This window comes from Fringilla coelebs, assembly GCF_963513975.1.
Source record: "Fringilla coelebs genome assembly, chromosome: 18".
Taxonomy (NCBI): Eukaryota; Metazoa; Chordata; class Aves; order Passeriformes; family Fringillidae; genus Fringilla; species Fringilla coelebs.
In genome coordinates, this window is record NC_140044.1 from 6,636,254 (window position 1) to 6,654,447 (window position 18,194).

At 56.7% G+C, this 18,194-nt stretch overlaps 1 protein-coding gene across 1 annotated transcript; it reads left to right on the forward strand.

The window, feature by feature from the left end:
- Positions 1–2,052: 2,052 nt before the first annotated feature.
- On the forward strand, positions 2,053–10,086 carry SAMD10 (sterile alpha motif domain containing 10; the record flags this gene model as incomplete). Its single annotated transcript, XM_084218063.1, is given in 6 exon segments — positions 2,053–2,108; positions 2,110–2,198; positions 4,436–4,629; positions 8,045–8,213; positions 9,559–9,699; positions 9,979–10,086. Coding segments are annotated over 6 exon segments (714 nt in total). The 3' UTR covers positions 10,044–10,086.
- Positions 10,087–18,194: the final 8,108 nt, after the last annotated feature.

Here is an 18,194-nt window from a genome sequence, read left to right on the forward strand (position 1 = left end):
GAGCTCCAGCCGGGGCTCCCATCTCATCTCTGCAAGCTGAGAACTCAGAGGGAAGCGCTGGGGTGACCCACACCACACCCAGGGCCTGAGCCAAGTACACTCCAGGGGAATCTGGAGAGGCTGGAGGGGGTGTCAGTCCTCTCTGAGTCTGGTCCAATCTTCCTCAGATCTTAGGGAATAGCTCAGGACAGGACCTAGACCATCCTATAGGCACAGCTTCAAAGATGGGATGTGTGGGGATCCCAGAGAGCATCACTGGAGTGATCATCCCTGGGGGCTCCACTGGCTCCTGCACCAGGGTGAAGCCACATGGAAGGGACAGAGTGGACTGGGGCAATGGCAATGCCAGCTGAGCTCCTGGCTCAGCAGATGCCACTAAAAGCAGGATGAGTTCTTCACAAAGCTGCTCCCTCAATTGAGCAAATTCCCGAGGTCCTCAGAGAGTCCTAGGAGTCCTCAGAGACTTCTGCTCCCATCCACCCTTCACCAACACAAGAAAGATGACCTGCTCCCCAAATCCACCTCCAACTATAAGCAAATCCCTCGTTTTATTTGGTGCTAAACGTATCTTTCCCTCCCAAATGCGGTGCGAGGACCCACCCTTAAGGGTCATCACACACGGGCAGCCAGGAAAGCCAGCAAAGTGATTTCATTCCTTGTGGAGCTTGTCTCAAGCTTCTCCCGTTAATCCCGGGAAGCCTGGCTGACCCCGGGAAGCCTGGCTGCCCCCACCGCAGCTGCCTGCAGACATGGCCCCATCTGGAGGGGGACAGCCACGACGGCATCAAAGACACAGGGACGTTCCTGAGGCCGTGATAAGTGGTGGCAGACGACAGAACAGGAGTCTTTGCCTGTCCGGGCTCCCCTGTGCCCCTGCCTGCTCCTCCTGCAGCTTGGCTGTCTGCCACCGTGTCCCCTGGGCAGGTCCTGGTCACCTGCGAGCAGGAAGCACCGCGGAAAGTCCCCTGGCACCCGGTCAGCTGGTAATGATCAGCCCGGGGCAACTCGGCACCCACACGGAAATGCTTGTGCCGGGGAATGCTGCCACATCCTGCCCCGAGGTGCCCAGCCCCGGGAGGTTTCCCGTCCCTGTCCCCACCAGCAGCTGCTGCTGCTCTGAGCCCCTCCGGCGCTCACGTTTCACCAGCCATAAAAGTGTCTGGAGAGGGAATGGGAGCGGGAGCAGCGCCGTGCCTGGGCAGGGGAGGGAGCCGTGGCTGTCCCTGTCCCACCGCTGCTGGTCTCCCTGCGGTGACCCGGACCTGGCCTCCCCTTCCTGCGTGGCTGGAGAGATGCCCAAAATGGATCAAAGAGCCATGGAAACAAGCCGGCAGCGATTCCCCGGCGGCAAGCAGGCAGCGGGGTGTCACTCACGGGGGCAGGCGGAGGGGCACAGGGACCCGAGACCAGCTGGCAGGGACTTGGAATAGTGGGGTCACAGTGGCTGTTTGGGGACCTGAGCTGAGCTCTCCCCTCCTCACTCCAGCTCGGGCTCAGCCAGCCTGGACACTCCTGCATTCCCCTTTCAGGACCCAGCACAGCCTCTGCTCTGTGGGAGCCCCACTTCTGCCGGGATCCCAACACGGCCATGGCCATGAGAGCTCTGCCGGGAGCAGGTGCAGCCCGCACCGCGCCCTGCGGCCCCTTCCCGGTGAGGCTGTTCCTCACCAGGCTCCTTCTTCCCTTTCCTCCCGCACCCGGCCGCCCTAAGCCAGCGGTGCCCCGGTGCTGCCACACTCGTGCATGGCTCGCTCGGGCCCTTTGATGCCCGCTGGGTGCAGTGTCCCCTGCAGCAGCCCCCCAGGCTCCCTGCCCACCCCGGTGCCAGCTGGCCCTGCCGCGGGATTAGGCGGGAGCACGAGAGGAAAGCGTCGAGCATCTCCCCGGATCAAACGCCCACGGGGCAGCGGGGAGGGGGTGTCGTTGTCGTTCACCCCCCGGGTCCATGTGAGAGCGGCTCGGGGCCGCCCGGAGCTGGAATGAGCGTGCAGCCGGCGCTCAGAGGCAGTGGGAGGGAGGCGCTGGGGGAAATCAGTCAGGTGTGGACGAGGTATGAGGGGAGGCAGGGATGGAGCCGCACTCGTGACAGCGGTGCCGAGCGCTCACGCGCATCCCTCCTCCCGCCGAGATGCAGCAGGGCCGGCCATCCCTCTGCTGCGTCTCCACCATCCGCAGCTCGCAGGGACCACCCGAGCCAGGTGAGGGGTCTTCAGGGCATGGCCGGGGGGCTGTGGGGCCAGCGGGCTTGGGGGGAGGTGCTGCATGCGCGTTTCTGGCCGTAGGGCACAGCCTCCGGCTTAGCGGAGAGGGGCGGAGGGAATGGAGGGAGGCTGGCTGCTCCTGGGGACGCTGTGGCTACTCCCTGTGCAGGGCACGGAAAGGAGAGCCCGTGTTGGATGTCACCCCCATGTCCCTGCGTGGAGCCAGCCCAGGGCTGTCCTGACACAGAGCTCCTCTGTCCCCATCCTTTCCTTGCTCCACAATGCTCCCACATGCCCTGCTCACCCTCCCTACCGTCCCATGTTGAGTGCTGCCAGGTGATTGGAAAGTTGGACACAAGGGCTGGGCTGGGGAAACTGAGACTGTGGAGGAGCTGCTGGAGCCAGGGCCTCTGGGCTGCTGGGCAGCCACTGCCTGCTCCAATGGACAGCCATGCCCCCGAAGCTCCTGGAGCTGCCTTTCTTCCTGGTTCATTTTTCCTTTCAACTTTCACCCCTCTTTCCCATCTGCTCCCACTCCTGGTGCTGCCTCCAGCAGAGTTTGCTGCAGGAGCAGAGATGCCCATGTCCTGCTGCTGGAGGCAGCTGCTCCATAGCTCCCTATGGGTATGGGTCCTGCTGGTGGGCAGATCCCCCTTCCCTCCACTCTCTGTAGCAAGTCCTGGAGAAGCCCTGGCACAGCTGAAGGACACAACTCTGGCAGCAGCCCTGCCAGGTTTATATCTGCCACAGCATCCAGTGGGATGGGCAGGTTCCAGCTCAGAGGTATCCCAGCACAGCTGCAGTGCTCAGGGTGACAGGCACAGGACAGTGGCATCTCTGACATCCTTGGCTGGAGAAAGCACAGCCCACTCTGGTCCTCACCCGACAGGCCCAGGGTGTCTGTGTTGGAAGTCACCCAGGACAGCTGCAGAGACCACCCCTACCAGTCCTGCCTCTGCTCCCCACTGAGCCTCTCCATGGATGTCCCTCTACCTTATTTTCTCTAAAATCACTTCCCCAGACATCACACAGATCCCCTGCCTCAGTTTCCCCATGACAATGTTTCCTGCTGGGTCTGTTTAAGAAACAACACTGTGTGATGTGGTCTGCATATCCTGGGACAACCCTTTTTTGCTCTATTTTGACTTTTTTTGGCCAATTGTTCTCCTATTGCATAAAGGTGTACTTGACCGGTCTCTTGGAAACCTCTTCCCTCTTAAAACCCACTAATTAGGAAAATGAGCTGCATCAGGATTTTTCCAGCCCTCCTGCTCTCCCAGGGTAGTTTGTCCTGGAAGTGGGTCTCATTTGGGTGCTGCTCTGCTCTTGGAAGTGGTTCATGACTTGCCTGGCTCCCCGTGGTGGGAGCAGGTGAGCTGGGGGATGCTCCAGTCTTTGCTTCTGCAGATCAGAGCTGCTTATGTCAAGCTGTCTGGCTTTTATCCGGAGCAGACAGAGCGTGAGCCCCTAATACCCACTCACTCTCCTCCTGTGGCAGCTGGGTCCCTTCAGCCCCCCTCAAAGGAAAGCTTTGCAACCTCGTTGTAACCCCAACACCCCCAGCTTGTGAAAACACAAGGATTTGGATTTTAATGACCTTTGTGGGTCCCTTCCAACTCAGGATATCCTATGATTCTATGATAAGGGACAAAAAGCACTCACTGTGGGCAAATGTCTCTTTGTGGTCATTATTGAGGGGCTGGTGTGTGTATGGCCCTGGAGTGGACAGTAGCTGTCCCCAGGCGCCCGTGGTCTGTGCTGGGGGGCCAGCCTGCATTCCCTTCTCCACCAGGCTGCCCAGGGAGGGTTTCTCTGCTCCCCTTCCCTCGGTGGTGGCAGTTTGCTGTCAGCCTGGACCATGGGAAGCAGCTGCCCTGGGCCTCCTCCCGGTCCCTGTCCCAGCAGGGTGGCAGTGACAAGCAGGAGGTTCTCGCCACGTGTTGGGGATCAGCTGCAGGTCCCGCGTCTGCTCGGCTGGCGGGTGTCAAAACAAGCGTCGCTCGTGAGGGGTTTGTGTGGGCAAACATCTCGTCGGGCGCCTGCTGGATCCCAGCGCCAGCTGGCGGTTCCTGGGCTGGTGGATTTTCTTCTTGGCAATGGGGAAGGAAGGCAGGAACGGGGAGTTTTTGGAGAGAGGGGCCCACAGCCTGAGTTCAGCCGGTCCCGTGGGGTAGAAAAGGCACTTTGGGGTGGATGGGCACCATGGCCGTCTCTCACCCCCCTTCCCTCTGCAGCCGCCGCTGCCGCCTCTGCTCACTTCAGCTTCTGCCGCAGCCTCCTGGAGCACACGGTGTCGGCCGAGAACCTCAGCTACCGCCTGCAGCGCGCCGCGGGCAGCAGCCTCACCTGGCACGACGGCCGCAGCCAGCGCCCCGACGGCGGCCGCACCGTCAAACTCCTGCGGCAGCCGGGCACCGAGGGCTCGCAGGTACCCCACACCCCCCGGGCGTGCCCAGGGGAGCACAGCGTCTGCCAGGCCCCCTGCAGGAGCGTCCCCTCTTTCCCTGCAGGATCAGGCCCTCAGGTCTCGTTTTGCTGAAAGTCCTCGTGATTGCTGGGGTTTAGTTATAGTGACATATATAAACATCATCATGTGTTTTCATCAGGCCTCGTGCTGTGCTGGGGTGAGCTCTCTGTGTCACCTCCCCTCCGTGCATCCCCTGCCCTCCCACCTGCAGCTGGGACTTAATACCATTTTGCATTAAGTATGCCACAACCAAATTCTTAATAATGCCTTAAAATTGCTGAGAGCTTTTGTGTGTGTCTCTTAGCCAGGTTTGGACCATTGCCTTCTTGAAATTTGAAACTGTATTGTACTGTGGAGGCTGTGATCCAAAGGTTTCTATCCATTCCCTGCTGCACAGACACAGGAAGGAATATCAGCCCTGCAGGTGGCTCCTGGTGCTTCCCAGCCCCTCCTTAACACTCTGGGAGTCAGGTTCAGAGTGGCACATCCAGACAGTGAAGGCTGGAAAGAAAAGAGGGAAAATCCAACTGCCTGGCTTCCAGCTTCCAGCATGGAGATGCTTTTGTATCACAGGGCCTCCTGTCTGGTTTGGCTTCAGAAGGGAGCAGGGACCCCACAGGGATGGGCATGGTTGTGATGCTCTCAGGAGCAGCAGTTCCAGGGGAGACAATGTCTCATGTGCTGGTGGCACTGTCCCATCCCCTCCAGGTGGCTCCTGCATGGGGACACACCAGCCACTCTCCAGCTGCCAGCTGTGGCTTGTCATGGTTCTCCCTCCTCCACCTCTGTGTGCTGCCCAGAAGGATTTAGTGAAAGGTTCTTAATTTGCCATAAGCAAAGAAAAGTGCCAGAGCAAAGGGAGGAGATGGAAGTTGCTCCTTGCAGTGCCCAGGGATGGCTCCCACCCCCCAGTTCCCCCAGCCACCTCCTGCCTTCCTGCCAGAGCAGCCTCACAGCCTTCCTGCCTGCTCTCCTCCACACCGGCGCTCAATATTCACGGCTGAGAGTTTATCAGAGAGACAGCGCGGCTCAGCCGGCTGGAAAACAAACCCATGATCTCTTTACACCTCCCCTGCCCCTCTGGGAAGTGCAGGGGCTCACTTGGGGACCCTCCACGGGGAGGGGGAAGGCACGCCGAGCAGCAGTGCGGGGTTTGGGGATGCTGGGACGGTCCCCGGCGCAGGGCTGCGTCTGATGAGTGATGTGCGTGCAGCCGTGTGCGTGCCCAGGGAGATTGCCAGTTGTTTGTCACCTCTTCCCCCGTGCCTCGGAGGGTTAGTTGGATAATAGCTGTGGGAAGCCCGCGGTAAGCTCCCGGGAAGCTGGTTGTTATTCCCCCCAGCCCCTCCGCTTCTCATCATCACTCGTTAGTGAATCCAGAGCAAATCGCCGCCTCCTCCTCCTCCTCCTCCTCCTCCTCCCCACGGCACACTCTCCGGCGCGCTCAGCCGAGTGTGAAGGAGCCGCGCGGCCGGCGTGGGCTGGGGCTGCTCCCGCAGGCGGGCGGCTCCCGGGACGCGTCTGGGGGAGCCGGGCAGCTGCCGGGGTGTCCCCCAAAGGTGAGGGTTTGGTTCAGAAACTGAATCCTGTGCATTGTCTATTGGGTTTTCCATCTGCTTTGGAGACAGTCTTCCTACTTATTAATGCGCAGCCTCCCAACTTCGCCTTCTTCCCTCTTGCTTGGATGTTCCCAAGGAGCTCTGCTTGAGGAACAGTTCTGTTCCAAGCTCAAACGCTCCCCTGGGCACAGGCAACAGCCCCACCAGGCTGGCCACGCTCCACGGCAATGCCTGGCATGGGGCAGGGAGCACATCCCAGCCCAGCTGCCCTCCACTGCCTCCCCTGCAGCATCTCTCAGGAATGTGTCATCAGTTTCAGTGACTGCGGGATGTCTGGAGTCCCTCTTACACTAATTACCCTGCTCCTCTATTAGACATGCTTAATTAGCCAGCGTTCACAGGCAGAGGTCGATGTTGGCACACCGTGGGCCACACGCTGCCGACCTTTCCCGTGCCCGTGTGTCGTGCACCAGCTGCTACTCCTGCTCTGTCCCCGCCGCATGGGGCAGGGATGAGCCCTGGCAGTCCAGTCCCCTTGTGCTGTGGGAAGCAGGGATGCCTTTTCACCCCAATTTGCTGTGATCCAGCCCAGGACAGTCCCAGCAGGTTGGGTACAAGTGGACGCTTTGGGGCAGCGATGTTTGCTGGCGCTGCTCAAGGATGAAGTCTCAGCATCACCAGCAGTGGAGAGCTCACCAATCTCTCCTGGGTGCTAAAAGCAGGGAAAGGGAGATTCCCGCATCCTCCAGCCCCATTTCCCAGCCAGCCTGGAAGATTCCCTATGAGAAGCAGGCTTGCTCCCTGTGCAGTCACAGCCCAAGATGAGTGATTGGCTCTGTATGAGATAAGTGCAGGCTGCAACCACCTTGTGAGGCCAGAGTAGCTGTGATGGGGGAGAGAAAATGGAGCTGCCAAGTGGCTCAGGGTGAGACTGGGTGGCTCAGAGTGAGACTGGCCCCTGCAGCAGACAGCTGGAGGCAGGGAAGGTGGGGTGGAAGGATGCTGTCAGATCAGCCCCCTCTCCCTGTGGGCATAGCTCGGTACTGTGCATGGCATAGCTCAGCAGGTGGTGGAGGTGGCCAAGGCACACTGGGGTGTTGGGGACTGTGACTCTGCTTTATCCTGGGTGTCTCTGAGCATAGCAGCACCCCAGGAACAGCTGTAGGATTCAGAGGTGGCCTTGGACACCTGCAAGGCTGCACAACCTTGTTGTGATCAGTCAGCTCAGGGTTGAAGGGGGTTGTGAGAGAGAGAAAAGGAGAGTCCTTCCTACTCCAGGGCACCAGTTGGCTGCTGGCTGATTTCCTGGGGGCTGCTGGTGGGGATGAATTTGCACCAGCACCAGCATCTGGTGGGGATGGCTTTGCACCAGTTCCTACTCTCCTGCAGGATTTCACTGGCTTCTTCTCCACTGAGAGCTTCCAGCAAATGCCCATCTCTACTTGGTGAGCTGGGGACCCTGAGGACCCCAGGACATCTCCTGAGCCTGTGCAATGCTCTGCTGGGCTGGGAGATGTGAGGGGAGGGGAGTTGGATCTCTTGTCTGCAGCAGGAGGGCTGGGAAGTTTAAAGTGTTGGGTCTATATATGGCAGGGCAACCAACTTGACCTCCCATCCCCGCTCTCCCTGCCTCCCTTACTGGTTCCTCTGATTTCAGGGTGAGCCCAGAGACTCCAGAGGGTGTGGAGCCAAAGTCTGCCAGGGTCACCACAATCCTATGCAGCCAACCAGCATCTCCCCCATTCCCAAGGACTGATTTTTGTTTTCCTTCTCCCAGGGCTGAATCCCACTAACACTCTCTCCTCCCACTCCCTCAGGTTCGTGGCTGTGACCACTATGGCATCTACCACACCAGTCCCACGCTGGGCAGCCTGGTCAAGCCAGTGGTGCTGTGGACCCAGCAGGATGTGTGCAAATGGCTGAAGAAGCACTGCCCACACAACTATCTCATCTACGTCGAGGCGTTCTCCCACCACGCCATCACAGGTACAGAGTGTCCTCTGGGCTATTTGCCACTAGCATGTGCTCCTGAGAAAGGTTTGGACATTGGTGGTTCAGAAGATGGACATAGCCCCCATTTCTGTCCCCTCTCCCCATGAGATGCAGCCAGGGTGAGAACAGAGGACACAGCAACACTGACTCAGGCTGGGCAGGAGGCATCTGCCACCAGGGTGAGCTCCAGGACAGGCTGGAGGTTCTTTAAAATTATTAAATTGGTTTATGAGACAGGGAAGAGTCTTCTCATCACTGAGCTTAATATAATAATAGTATTATTAAAGTGTTTTAAATACTGAAAATTTTTGCAGAAAAGAGAAATCTCTGCCCAGTTTAAGTCCAAGTTTCAAAGGTCTTTGTCCAGGTCCAAATCCAGCTCCCAATCAAGTCCTTCAAGTAGACTCACCTCTAAGATCTGCTCCCTCCCCTTTGCTCCCTGGGGACAGTGGCTTTGACCTCTGTGTAAGAGCATCATTCCAGTCCAACTTCAATATGTGCAAGGCCAGACTGAGCTCTGCCAGGGCCAGGGGATGGTGGCAGGGAAGTGAGGGCAGGACTTGCCTGGGGGGGATGAGAAATCCTAATGCAAAAGCTCAGCCAGCCCTTGCTCAAGCAACAAAGGCAGCATTAGTGAATGTATGCTGTAAAGCAAGGACAAAAGCTGGTTTAAAATCCCTCCTGTAATAGCCCCAGACTGGAGGGAAGTGGTTTGGCGGGGACTGGAGCACTAATGCGTTGTGATGGGCATCCCCATTTATTGCCCCAGGACGAGCAGCCTTGCTGGGCACCCTGTGCTCAGAAAACATCTCATCTGGGAGGTGGAGCAGAGAATAAAAAGCTGCTGCCTGTAGGGATGGGTTACAGGATTGTGCTGCTGATACCTGGCAGAGACTGGGGACATGAGCTGCCATCCAGTGCTGCCTGAAAGGGAGGTCACAAACCAGAACGGTTTGGGTTGGAAGGGACCTGAAAGTTCATCTCATTCCACACCCTTGCCATGGGCAGAGACAGCTTCTGCCAGATCAGGTTTCTCTAAGCTTTGTCCAGCCTGGTCTTGGACACTTCCAGGGTTGGAGCAGCCACAGCTTCTCTGGGTAACCTCTGCCAGGGCACCACCACCCTCACAGGGAAGAATTTCTTCCCAACATCCAGTTTAACCCTATCCTCTGCCAGTCCTTCCCCCTCATGCTGCTCCTCCATGCACTACTGCAGGCAGTGAGAGAGCGCTCCCTCCTCATTCCTCCATGCTGACAGGTTCCCCTTTGTGTTGCCCTTTCCCGGGGTCATCCCCCCACCCTTTGGGCTGGTGGGGCACCGAGCCATTCCGTGTTTGCAGGCCGGGCGCTGCTGCGGCTGAACGGGGAGAAGCTGCAGCGCATGGGGATCGCGCTGGAGGCGCAGCGCCAGGAGGTCCTGCAGCAGGTCCTGCAGCTCCAGGTGCGCGAGGAGGTGCGGAACCTGCAGCTGCTCAGCCAAGGTAGGGCCAGAGGGGCAGCCGGGGGCTGGGTGGGGGCATGCAGGGATGGGTTGTGGGGCCGTTCAGGGAGCGCACGGGGGAGTTGTGATGCGCAGGGCCAGGCTGCCACACGCAGCCCAAAATCCGTCAGTGGCCTTCTGCACGGAAGGGAAGTGATTCTCTGGGGCTGGTAGTGGGTGAGCTGAGACGTGCCACCCTGCAGGCTGTTTATTCCTTCCTCTCCCACCTTGTTCCAGCTTCTTTTGGAAATGTCTCCTAGCTGATCCGTCTGTTTGGCAGATTGCACCAACACTGTGAACCGAGCTCCGCTGGGATGGGCTGTGCATCGCCGATACGAGACCTGAGCCACACGCTTGGAATAAGAAGAGACAGCTTCCCAGACACTCCAGGGCTCCTCTCCTGCTTCTTCCTTCTCTTTCTTTTAAAGGAATACATTCCTGTGCAGGGATGGAAGGTTTCTTCCAGCAGACATGGCTCTTGGCTGGAGGAAAATCAGCAAACCAGCTGCTGGGACAGATGATGAACTTCCATCCACCTGAGCCTGACGGTTCGCAGGGAAAGAGATGGAAAAAAGGAGATGGCAAAAGGCAGGGCTCAGCATTGTGGAGAAAGGGAATGCAGTGATTCCAGGGACAGCTCGGAGCCATGTGCAGGACACTGAAGCATAATGCACTTGGGCAACATCCCAACACCCAGCAACTTGTGTCCATGCCTCGGAGCTTATTTAGGGAGCTTTGGTTTCCTCATCAGACTGGGCTGCCTTCCAGCGTCCGGGGAGGTGACGTTATTGGTAGCAAATAAGATGATACAACCAGCCAAAAAATTCACAGTGGGGCCAAGACCCCAGCACCCAGCTCCACTTGGTGAGTTAAAAAGGGAGCTGAGTCATCAGAGCTGGAAAACCTGCAAGTAAAAGCAGGTTGGATGCACCGGGAAGGTGCCGTGGCCTGGAGGAAGCTGTGCCAAGAGCTCATCCTTCATCCGCAGGCAGAGGGGGAGCCCATGCAGGGGCTGGGGGCAGCAGGCAGGGGTGCTGCTGGGTGATTGTGGGTGCTGCCCAGGGTGGGGCTGGAGGAATACTGGGTGCCAGGTCCTCCCCTGCTCCCATGCCTGGTCCTGCTCTGTTCCATGCTCCCACCAGCTCTGCAGAGCTCTGCTCATCCAGGCATTGGCAGGTCCCTGTCCTGACCTCCTGCCAAGAGCAGGCGATGGTTCCACCAAAGCCAGGCACCTTCCTGATGACCTTCACCATCATTACAGTGAAAGTGTTTGCTGTTGGGCCCCCATCTCCTAAACTCTCCCATACAGAGCTACAGACTGCCTTTGTGGGCAAATAAGGAAAATCCATGTGTAAATCAGGATTTTTGGCCAGGGTGGATGCTGTCACCTCCCCACACTCCACCTCAGGTGATGAGGGTAGGGCTGAGGGTCATGGGGGTTCAAAAGCAGCAGCACCCCAAACCCCCTGGGGCACTGGGATGTGGAGGCAGGTCACGGTGCTCCCTGGCTGGGCATCCTCCTACCTGCTTCTCTGCTGGTAATAAATTAGAGACTGTTATTTTAACTCACTGCTCTTCTGACTCTTCCCACACCTGAACCTGCCCTGTGAGTTTAGTCCCTCCAGTCCTTCCTGGGGATTCTCAGGAGATGTCTACAGCCCTTAATCCCTCCATGCTAGCCTGAACATCTTCCCTCTCTGCCTGTGAGTCAGGGGTGTATGACCCTCAGCTCTGTCTGCAGGGAAGCAGCTCCAGGGCTTTGCTGTGTGTAGCCCCGGGTACCCCAGAACACAGGAATTAGCATTTCCTCCTCATTCCATACTGACCTTTTCTAAAATGCAGCAAAATTTGCTCTTCTCACCTCACCAGAGACTCACGAGCAACAGAGCTGTGAGAATTTATTAAGTTTAAAGGAAAGGAAAAAGAAGCCAGGAAAAAGCCCATCTTGCCCATGGTGGGGTTTTTTCTGCCCTGGTGGGGCAGTGGGAGCTGTGGGGAGGCACAGGGAGCTGCAGGGTGACGAGGGGCCAGAAGCCCAAAGAGCAGATCACGGCTGCAGGTATGTGCACATCTTTACAGGGAGACTCTGAGCTTCTCTCCAGAGCTTGGGAGCTGCATGGGGAGAAATGCCTTCTCCAGGCTACAGCTGGGCTCATGCAGTAAGCTGGTGGAGATCTGGCTTGGAATGTAGCTGGAGTGCACAGAACAGTGCTGGGGCTGCCCTGGACCCTCTGGAAAAGGCAGGGTTTTCCCCAGATGCTGCCCCAAAGCCTGGCTGACCCTTGCCGTGCTCCTGAGGATGCTCTGGCTCTCTGCAGCTCCTCAGCATGGAAGAAAGGAGGCACAGAAGAAAGCAGAAACCCAACCAATTGCACTCAGCCACAGCCCCAGCCATAGGGTTCGGGTATCTTTCTGAGACCCACCAGCACAGGATGAGGTGGAGGAGCAGTGTGAAAAGCAGGCTGGCAGGATGATGCTGTCCTGCCCCCAGTCCCCTGCTCCGTGTCTTTGCTCTGATGAGGGTGGTGATAGTGAGAGCAGAGCATCTTGGCAGGCTGGCTCTGAACTACTGCTCTGGCAGTGTCTGGTGCCACCTAATGCCCATGGCTTGTCCAAGGGGCACCCAGGACTCTGCCCAAGGCAGCTGAGATGCATCCAGGACAGCCCTGAAGTGGTTTAGACTTCAGTAGCTGTGGGCATACAGCGAAATGTGTCTGCATGGTGGATCCAAGGAAGGACAGTCCTCCTCATGGGTGAGAACTTGGGGTGGTGAGTATTGCACCAGAACCCTGGGAACTGGAGGCAGGTGCTGCTCAGGAACCTCTCGGACTGAGGCACAGCTTGGTCACTCCTCATCTTTTGCTGAGCAAGAAAAATACCTTCTATTTGTCCAGCACTTATCTGCCAGTGATATTCCAGGCACTGCCCCAAAACAAACAGGGCCGACAATGAAACACAGATGAATCAATTCATGCAATATTAAAACCAGACAACAATTAAAGTAAACAGAAAACACCAGCAAGCATCAGTCAGTCCCCTGCAGCAGGCAGGATACAGGCAGCAGCACCAGGGCACAGGGGCAGGCAATGGCCACACAACTCCTGGCTCTGATTTTTTTTTGCTATTTTATTTGGTAGAAAATCTTTTGAATAAGAGAGCCAATGTGTCACCAGCATCAGGAGTTGTGTTCAGCACCTTCTTAGAAAGGAACAATCCAGCAACTCCCTCCCAGTGGCAGAGGCAGTTTGCAGATTCCAGCAAGGTTTTCAAGCAGAAAATAAAAAAGCCAGCAGAAATGCCCATAGAAAATGCATGCAAATTTGTCTGAGTAATTACTGAGCTTGATGATGTAAACACCTCCAGCTCTGAAGCACTGCTGATTGTGGCTCTGATGCAGGGAATGCTCCCCATCCCTCCAACCCTGAAATTCACAGTGGGTGCTGGAATTCACAGCCTGTGCTGTCCCTGGCTGAGGGGGGTGGGAGGACACAGAGTGCTGGGCACAGGGGTGGCAGCGCCTGCCACTGGCTCTGCTGAGGTGCAGCTGGTTCAAATTGGAATGCCTGTCCCCAGTGGTTTGCAGGCTCCATCTAATTAGGACACTGTCATCCCACCAGGTGCACAGGGAGGATTACAAACCACCCCGAGGCTTCGGGGAAGTCTGACATGAGCAACAAGTGCTGGCAGCCCAGTAAGACATCCCTGCCCTGGGCTGCACCCCCAGCACCCTGCCAGCGGGGAGAGGGGTTTGTCCCCCCTTCTCTGCTCAGGAGGGACCCCACCTGCAGCACTGCCTCGAGTTCTGGGGATCCTGACATCAGAAGGTTGTGGAGCTGCTGGAATGAGTCCGGAGTATGAACCCAAAGGTGCTCCAAGGGCTGGAGCACTGCTGCAATGAAGACAGGTTGATAAACCTGGTAAAGAGAAGGTTCTGGTGAGATCTTAGAGCCACTTTCAGTGCCTAAAGGAGCTGAGTGACTTTGAACAAGAGCATGAAGTGACAGGACAAGGAGGAATGGCTTTAAACCAGCAGAAGACAGGGATATTAGGATATTAGGAAGATAGTTGCATATTAGGAAGAAATTCTTCCCTGTGAAAATGGTGAGGCACTGGCACAAGCTGCCCAGAGTAGCTGTGGCTGCCTCATCCCTGGAAGGGTGCAGCAGCCTGGAAGGCCTGCCTGGGTGCTGCCCCGAGTCAAAGCATCCCAGGGAAGAGTGAGGTGCCAGCATGTGGCAGGGGAACAGTGAAGTAGCCACTCTTGGGATGCTCCAACAGCCACATCCCAGCTCTGGCACGCCTCCCTCTGTCTCATCCCATAGCCCTGCTCCCCATCCCACTGCCTGGTGCTGAAGGACACAAGAGGGCTTGGGAACACACACAGAGTCTCACAGTGATGGCAGCAGAAGTCTTCTGCTCCTGTATGTTCTTGCTGCACATCCAGGACTAATCAATCTTGATTTATTGCTAATGAACTTGAAAACAGTGTTGGGATGGATCAGGTGCCACTCAGGGTGAGATGGATAATATAATTAAGATTTCCTCAAAGGTCCCGTTTTTCTTACCTTGTTAATTAAGCTGATGTGGGGCCCTCCATGCAGAATACGTAATGAGAGGCTGCCAAGACAGAGCTGGCTGTTAATGGGAGGTGATGCAGGAGGAAATGCTGGCCTTGAGCGCAGGGCTGGAGACATTTGGGCAGCTCTTTGGTGGCTTGGTCCCCCAGAGCAGCCAAGAGCTGGTCTCTGCTGAGAACTCACCACATGCTTTGCACAAATCTGTTTGGAGCCCACAGGGCAGAGCGTGCAGTCACAGGGATGCAGGTGGAGGTGGATGGGCTCATCCCTGTTTGGGAGAGGCTGAGCAACGTGGCAGAGCACACCAAAGCACAGCCCAGGGGACAGGGCATTTCCTGCAGGAATCCATGAGCAGCCCTGTGGCCTCAAGCAGCAGCTCTCTCTCAGGGCTGGAGCCTGTGGTGCAAGGAGGAGGGGAAGCTGCTCACTCCCCATGGCCCAGGCACGTTTTTGGTACTTGCACTGGTGGTGACTTATGACAATGAATTAATGGCCTCTTAATAAGGGTGACACTTTCCTTAATTAGAAAGTATCAGAGCAGGGATAATTGCTTCATTTCATTTTGTTCCCCTGTATTACTTCCTTCATTTTTGGTCCTCATTCTCAGCTGCTGCATGCCCTCTGAATGCTCTGCTTCCCCAGAGCCAGAAACACTCCCAGGGACTGTGTGCATGGCACAGAGGCAGGAAAGATGGAGAGAGCTGGGTGTGGATAGGGCTCTGGAGCTTTCACTGGGACAAGGATGGAGAAGGCTGGGTGCAGATGCAGCTACAATCCTGCTGCTTCCACCAGGGGGTCCCAGGTTTGCAGCAGTGGCAGGTGCTGGCAGCACCTGGGCAGGGTCAGGGCAGGGACCTGCCTGTTTGCACTGGAGTTGGTGGCCTTGCAAGGCTGGAGTAAGGGGGGGGGCAGCATCCACAGGCTAGAAGCCACCAGAGGAAAGGCAGCAAGTGATGGGAGTCGGGCAGCCCAAGGAAGGCAACAGGACTGAAAAAAATAATTGATCCAAAACAAGTATTACTTGGGTTGACCAGAGCTCCAGGAAAATCTTTCACACCCCCTACAGAAAATTAGCCTCCTCACTTCCCATCAGAGCAGGCATTTTCTAAAACTAGGAAGGACTTGATGAAGCCACATAACTTCATCACCAGTCCTGTCCTGCATCCCTGCAGCTCCCACTGCCCTCTATGGGGTTGCAGTGCCCCCAGCTCCGGATGGCTCCCCATGGGACATGTCCCCCATGTCACCACAACCCTGTGAATCATAAACAGCAGCCTCAGGACTGCAGGGAGCTTTACAGCTCCAGCTCCTCCTTGAGGCAGGAGCTTTTCTCCCCTTAGCCTTCCCTCTTTGCACTGCAACCATTTTGCTTTGTCGCCATATCTAAAATTGAATCTGTTTGGATTTACTCTCGCTCTTCTTTTTTTTCTTTTTTTTTCCTTTTGCTTATACTTGCTGAGTGCATTCAAGCACAGGGAGGGGGGAAAAATAATAAAAAATCCATCTGCATTATTCCTGGCTGTGGGAGTGATGGCAGGCTCGGGTTTCCAATCAGCGGCCCGGGCTGCGGAGCAGCGTGCGGGAGGAGGCTGGGGCTGCCCCGGATGCTGCCGCACAAACCAGCTGCAAATCCCTCTTTGTTCGGGAATCACTCTCTTTCAGCCGGGCCAGCCTCTGCACAGCCTGTCCTGTGGATGTGTGAGCATGTGGCTGCTCCGAGGGGCTTTGTCCCCCTGCCACTCCAAGGATAAAGGGGATGCAGCAGCCGGCTGGGATCCTTTATCCCAGGATAAAGCCTGGGGAGACAGGGAATGCTGAGTCCCCCATCCTGGGTCTGGCATCAGTCGTCCCCTTTCCCTCACCTGTCTCTGTACCTGGTGCACAAGGCTCAGCAGACATGGGCTGAAGTCTGGGCTCCCAGTGCTCCCAGTGCTCCCAGTGCTCCCAGTGCTCCCAGCCCCATGCATTAAGCATCTCACCATCCCACCAGTGGAGATGCTGCCCCTGCACAGCCCCACATGCACAGCCATGAGTGGGAGTTTTTGGGATGTCTCCAGAGCAGCAAAAGTGGAAGAGGCTCTGCAGACCCAGCACACATTTTATTCTAGGAGATTAAGGGTCTGAGGGGTGCTGCTGCAGCCCATGGATCAGACACTGCCACAGGCTGCCCAGAGAAGGTGTGGCTGCCCCATTCCTGGAAGTGTTCAAGGCCAGGCTGGATGGGGCTTGGAGCAGCCTGGTGTAGTGGAAGGTGTCTAATTGTGATTCTAAAATGTGTTTTTAAGTTACTTTTTAATGTACAAATGCCTCATCAACCAGGCCCATTCCGGGCAAGGGGCATTTTCCTGCCTCCAGGTCCCGTCCAGAAAACCAGATTATTTCCTGCCTTTCCTTAAAGGGTGGTTTTTACATTTATGGAGTTTTAAACTCTTGGCCAGCTGTCTTTACAAGCCAGGGCTGACCCTTGTCGGGGATGCCCAAATTGCTGCTGGGTTGGGGTGGAGGTCACTGTGCTGGCTGCATCCTGGCAGGCACAGGACAGCTCCAGGGAGATCTGCTCAGCACCAGCACGAGAGGCTGGAGAAGCAATGTCAGGATTGCATGGAGGGTGGCAGCACCTCGCTGATACCAGCTATGTAATTGTTTTTTCCCTCATCACCTCTTCCTGGGGTCCGTATCAATTTAATTTACATGCTCAGTGGCTTGGACTGTTTCATCCCTGCTGCCAAGCACCTTTTCTAGCATCTACAGCTGCAGTGTGTGCCTGGATGCTGCTCCTTGGCCTCCTCCTGCCTCGGGTGGTGGGAACAGTGGGGACAGTGGGAACAGTGGGGAATCACCACGGGGTCCCCTCCACAGCATCGTGCTGGTTTGCAAGGATGAGCTCTCATTCACAACCCACCTCTGCAACAAAGCCACAGGGCAAGAGGGGATGTGATGGTTTCCTGTGAGCACATGGAGGAAGGCAGCACCACTGCCCCTGTTGCTCTTCCTCCTCCTCCTGCCTTTCCACCACAGCTCTGCCTGTGAAACAAAGCACTCAGCATCTGCTTAACATTTGCTGCTCTTTTCAAGTCCATCCCTTGGCCCTCTCTGCTCAGTAGAGCCTGAAAATAACAACAGTGGGTGCAATATTGCATAATTTCAGGGGTTTGCTCCTCACCCAGCCTGTAGCTGCCCCTGTCTAACCCAGCGTGGCCAAACTCCCCTCTCTCCCCTCACCCTCATTCCCTTCCTGGAGGTGCAAAACTGTCCTTTGTGGTGCAGAAAATGGACATGGTGACACCATTGTACACAAGGAACAGCTGCCAGGACAAGCGATGGGCACAGTTTACAGCAAGGAGGGGACCTCGAAGGTGCTGCCTGGTCTCAGCAAGCACGTGGAGCTGCCCGACAGCCACCCCGAGCTCTCCCGGGAGGCAGCTCCCTGCCTGGGAAGCGAGCCCGCCTCGGATATGCCTCATTTTATACAAAGAAGGTGGGTTGTGCCTGTCCCTCCCACCCTGCTGAGCACCCTCCGCTCCACCGATAATCATACCTAGCAATTACACCGAGCTTTCCCTGCTCTCTGCAGACGTTAATTAAGCTCTTTTCCCCGCAATGGAGACAAAGAGGGGAAAACCGCGGGGAAACTCCCGGCTTGGGTTGGGCTTTTTTTTTTTGCACAACTGTGCCACAGGGTCTCCCAGTTCCCGGCAGCACCGCAGGATCACGCACTGGTAATGGCAGGCAGGGATGAAACAGTCCAAGCGATGGTTGCTCTGGGCTCAGCTCTCACCTGGCAAAATTAATGTGGTTTTCCCTAATTTCTGGGCTACTGCTGGATCCTGGTGTGGCTATGCACTCCTGCAGCCGGTAACCCCAGGTGCCGGCTGTGTCCTGCAACCCCTCCCCAGGTGCCACCGGCTCTGCAGGGGTG